A 4,770-nucleotide genomic window follows, 5' to 3' on the forward strand; every position below is an offset into this window, starting at 1 on the left:
GCCTCTGTGTCTTTCTTTTGGGTTGCGCGGCACGGGTGATGATGGGGTGCTTTGCGGGGACGTGGGGATGTGGAGCGGTTGAAAGTTTTCCGAGGGAAGAGATGACGTGGAAGGGCAAGAGATATATTTCGGGGATCCGGTATCAACCCCACCCCCGCCGCCGCTACCACTGCCTCCACCACCACCACTACTCCCCCCTCCTCCTCCTCCAGTGGTACTGGTGCTGCTGATGCTGCGACTGTTACCACTGGCCCCCTCATTGGCACCACTTCCCGCAGTACCCTCACCCCCATTACTATTTCCTTCACCGTCAGCAGCTTCAGTGTTGCTGCTGCTGCTGCTGATGTTGCTGCTATTAGCAACACTGGATGACTGAGATGGTGTGTATCGAGTCCAATGAAGCTCAACATCGTTTTCATCACAAGAATCTCCTTTAATCTGCTTGTCTGCAAAGTGGAAACAAAAAAAAGGGTAAAGAATGTCATTAAATTAGAATTAAAACAGGAGTAATTAACTCCTGTGGCACCGTTAAAACATTTCTAAATATGAAAGAAGAGCATTGGTAGTTTGCTTGAAACATTGTAATGCATAAACAGAACAATGAGTGAAATGCAGAATAAAGAAAGTTTTTAGCAAAGCTAAAAAGAAACCCTTTATATATTGTGTGCCAGAAGAGGGGCCCTTACACTTGATATATGCAAGTTTTTAAAACTTCCGGAATTGTTAGAAAGTTTTTCTTATTTCTCATTTCATTCATTTTGAAATATCTTAAATTCAGTTCCAAGATTACTTTAAGCCTTTAGCATTCAGATTAATGCCAAACGACTGGCTCCCGTGCAGGTGGCATGTAAAAAACACCGTTTTGAGCGTGGCCGTTGCCAGTACTGTGCAGCCTCTTGGCTTGCCAGTCCTCAGTCAAACCATCCAACCCATGCCAGCATGGAAAGAGGACATTAAACAATGACGATGATGATGATTACCAATATATACATATAATTAACATTAACCCCTTAGCATTCAGATTCCTCTGTCAAATATAATGCTTATTTATCCATATTGTTTTGAATTAATCAGGCATTGTCTCATAGCTTTGAGATTTCAGTTATGCAATTGTTTAATTTTAGAATGGCATTGTAGGGTAGGTGTGAGAGGCTGGATCTGGGCACTGTGAACACAGAGCATGTAGAATATTTGGGTTAGATATGGCTGGCTTAAATGCTAAAAGGTTAAGTCAAGAACTTCCATCAATTTCTGGAAAGTTCCTATCGAAGGGGTAGGTTTGGGTTAAGTGGTCCATACATGAAAGTCTTCTCCCCTTTTCCACGGTCACTGATAATGTCTGAGTGAAAGATAAGGTTGATTACAGCATGTAGGTTGTAGGTGCTGCAGTCAAAACAAAGAACTCTAACACACATTTGCATTATGTCTCATCCGACACAAACCGTGCTGCCATTACACTGCCATGGTTTGGTATTGTTTTTTTTTTTTTTGTTTTAATTGACCTCCAAGGACAAGAGACAAAGCTGACCTCAGAAGGATTTGAACTCAGAATGCAGAGAACTGAAACAAGCGGTACGAAGCATTCTATTCAAAATTCTAATGATTTTGTCAAATCACCTGAAATTAATTAATCAGTTTCTTTTAATTAAGTTGAGCTAAACAAAAAAAAGAAAAAGTTAATGAAAGACAGTTTTGTGAATGGAAATCCTTACCAGTCCAAGCATTTAAATGTTTTAAGGCCGTCGTAAGTTCCTGAATCGCTTCCTTTTCAGCATTATTATCACGAAAGAGAGACCGGACTTGCTCTTCGTTCATTTTCAAGAGAGACGTTAGTAAGATTCCCTTGTTTACAATCACCTGAAATAGGACAGAGACAACAACAACAATAACGACAATCAATCTAATTAATAACAATTCATTACATAAGCCACACAACAATGACCTACAATTCCACACTTGTATCCATTTTATTACAACCCCCTCTGCCCAGGATGGAAGACAATCAGCCTCAGATGGCATTATTTGAACTCAGAATGCACCTTTCAAGCATTGGGTCTCACGGAGGCACTGTGGCTGATGCCAGTGTCGCATAACTGGTACCTGTGCCGGTGGCACATATGAGGTACCTTTCAAGTGTTGGGCCTCATGGAGGTAATGACAAATGACTGAGATTTTTGGCAATAAGCGATGCTTGAGAAAAAGACCCATCAAGCCAAGTGAAATTATAGCTGTGGCAGATATCGGTGTCACACAACTGGCACCTGTGTCTGTGGCACGTAAAAGCACCCATTACACTCTCAGAGTGGTTGGCGTTAGGAAGGGCCCCAAAACCTAGCAGTTCACCAGAAGCAACCAACGAAATAAGTACCAGGATTTAGGAAGAAAAAGAAAGAAAGAAAAAAAAAAAGGGGGTATTGATGAGGTCAATTCATTCGACTGAAATTTCCTCAAGGCAGCGCCCCAGCATGGCCACAGTCTAATGACCGGAACAAGTGAGAGAAAGAAGATGAGAGATAATCGGGATTTCAGGAGTTTTGCAAAATGCTTGAGGTTGACTGTTGTTAAGCCTGAGATATCATTTGTGTTAGGAAATGAGGGAACCCTGGTCAAGATTTTAATCACTTTAATACAAGTAGTTTTAGCTGGGGGGGGGGGGGGGATATTTCTTTCATACAAACAAGAAGAAGAAAATAAAAAGGTTAACTTACAGAGATTGCTTGTTCATTGATACCAAAAATGTTGAGCCATTTCTCAATCTTGGGAAACTCAGCAAGACGCTGATCGTTAGCAAGCTTGGCCTTAATGACTAACTGCTGACTAAACAGCTTGATTAACTTGCTCTGAAATTAGAAGAGAACAAACACGAATAGAAATAACATTACCAAAACAGTTTGGTGTGGAATTCATTGTTAAAGGAATATTATTATCATTATTATTATTATGATCATCATTATTAAGGTGACCAGCTGACAGAATCATTAGAATGCTGGATGAAATGCTCAGCGGTATTTTGCCATGGTTGACTTGGCCTTTCATCCTTTCAGGGTCAATAAATTAAGTACCAGTTGAATACTGAGGTCAATGTAATCAACTATTCATCTCCCCCAAATTTCAGGCCTTGTACCTTTAGTAGAAAGGATTATTATTATTATTATTATTATTATTATCATTATACTTCTCAGAGTATGCTCAACCTTGTTTGCTCTGGTAGATTCTGTGAGATAAGACAGCAGCCTGCTGTCAGAGATCTCACAGGGTCTCTTTCCGCACTTTATAAGCTTTAATATTTGGTTGTTAATTACCATGGGAGACATTCGACATCCATGAACCAATCTCAAAATTATTACTATTATTATTATTTTCAATTTGATATAAGCAAAAGATGTCAACAGATACAAGAATGGAACGAGCAGCTCTTAAATACAGGAGTCACGCAAGACTAGAGATACTGTTATATGCCATAATAGCTTACGTAGGAAATGGTACGAAGCTTGTCATGTTTACGGTGCCTTAATTATAAGATATTTCAAAACAACACACACACATACAACAACAAAATAATTGTCTTAAATAAATTTATCTGCTTTCCAAATATTCCGCATATTGTCTACAATGTAAGTTGTATGCAATGACTGTACAAAATGAAAACCTAATAATAGAACAGACGAACACCAAAGCAATGACAGCTTTCACAATAGATAAGGAAATAAAACATATATAGGTGTGTGTGTGTGTATGTGTGCGTGAGTATGTGTGTGTATATATATATATATATATATATATACATACACACGCACCTATATATGTATATGTGTGTGTGTGTGTGTATATATATATATATACGCACATGCGTACAATGCATGAAATTCTAATTTAAAAATTAAAAGCTAAATATGTTTATCTCAAAAAAAAGAAAAAAGAAAAAAAAAAGAACCATTTAACTACCATTAATCATGATGGCTTTAAATTTTGGCACAGGGCAAGCAGTATTTTTCTCTTTTTGAGAGGAGGGGAAGCCATTAAGATTGACCATGGTACTTGACTGGTACTCTTTTATCAATCCCGAAAGAATGGTGAGAATATAAAATAAAACACAGGCAAGATGCTACGAAACATTTTGCCCAGAATGCCAACAGTTCTGCTAGTTCACCACCATAAAAAAAAGAGGGGGGGGTCCAATTTTGGCACCAGGCCAGTAATTTCCCAGAGTCGATTGGTTTGACCAAAATCCTTTAAGGCAGTGCTCCAGCATGACCGCAATCAAATGATAAACAAGTAAAAGAATAACAGAATAAGAATGTCTATATTCATGTATTCATGGTCGTTCTCTTTAAATCTAACCTTGCTCTGGGTAGTACAGCTGTTACAAAGTACATTTGATAGTGTTGTAGTCAAACAGAGGTGGTGGTGGTGGTGGTAGTTTTTGCTTAGCAATAGCAGCAATGAAAGAGATAAAAAAGTGATATTTAAAAACACTACAGTACAACTGTGTTGTTGTTTTTGTTGTGTTTTGCTGTGATATTGTTATTGATCTTAGGTTTGTTGTTTTTTTGTGTAAAAAAATTCCTGGAGTAGGGTGCAGGCATGGCTGTGTGGTGAGAGGTCTGCTTCACAACCACATGGTACCAGGTTCAGTCCCACTGCTTGACACATTGGACAAGTGTCTTCTACTGTAGCCTTGGGCTGACCGAAGCCTTCTCAGTGGACTTGAAAGACAGAAACTGAAAGAAGCCCGTCATATGTGTGTGTGTGTGTGCCTCCCCCCCCCCC

The 4,770-nt window shown here is 39.1% G+C and overlaps 1 protein-coding gene across 1 annotated transcript in view; it reads right to left on the reverse strand.

The window, feature by feature from the left end:
- LOC106871843 (kinase suppressor of Ras 1-like) overlaps positions 1-4,770 on the reverse strand; it is a 56,176-nt gene that overhangs the window by 24,988 nt on the left and 26,418 nt on the right. The window contains 3 exon segments of the mRNA XM_052976936.1: positions 1-446; positions 1,713-1,857; positions 2,709-2,840. The exon segment at positions 1-446 is cut by the window's left edge and continues 7 nt beyond it. Of these exon segments, the coding sequence (XP_052832896.1) occupies positions 1-446; positions 1,713-1,857; positions 2,709-2,840 (723 nt within the window).

Source organism: Octopus bimaculoides, chromosome 26 (genome assembly GCF_001194135.2).
Source record: "Octopus bimaculoides isolate UCB-OBI-ISO-001 chromosome 26, ASM119413v2, whole genome shotgun sequence".
Lineage (NCBI taxonomy): Eukaryota > Metazoa > Mollusca > Cephalopoda > Octopoda > Octopodidae > Octopus > Octopus bimaculoides.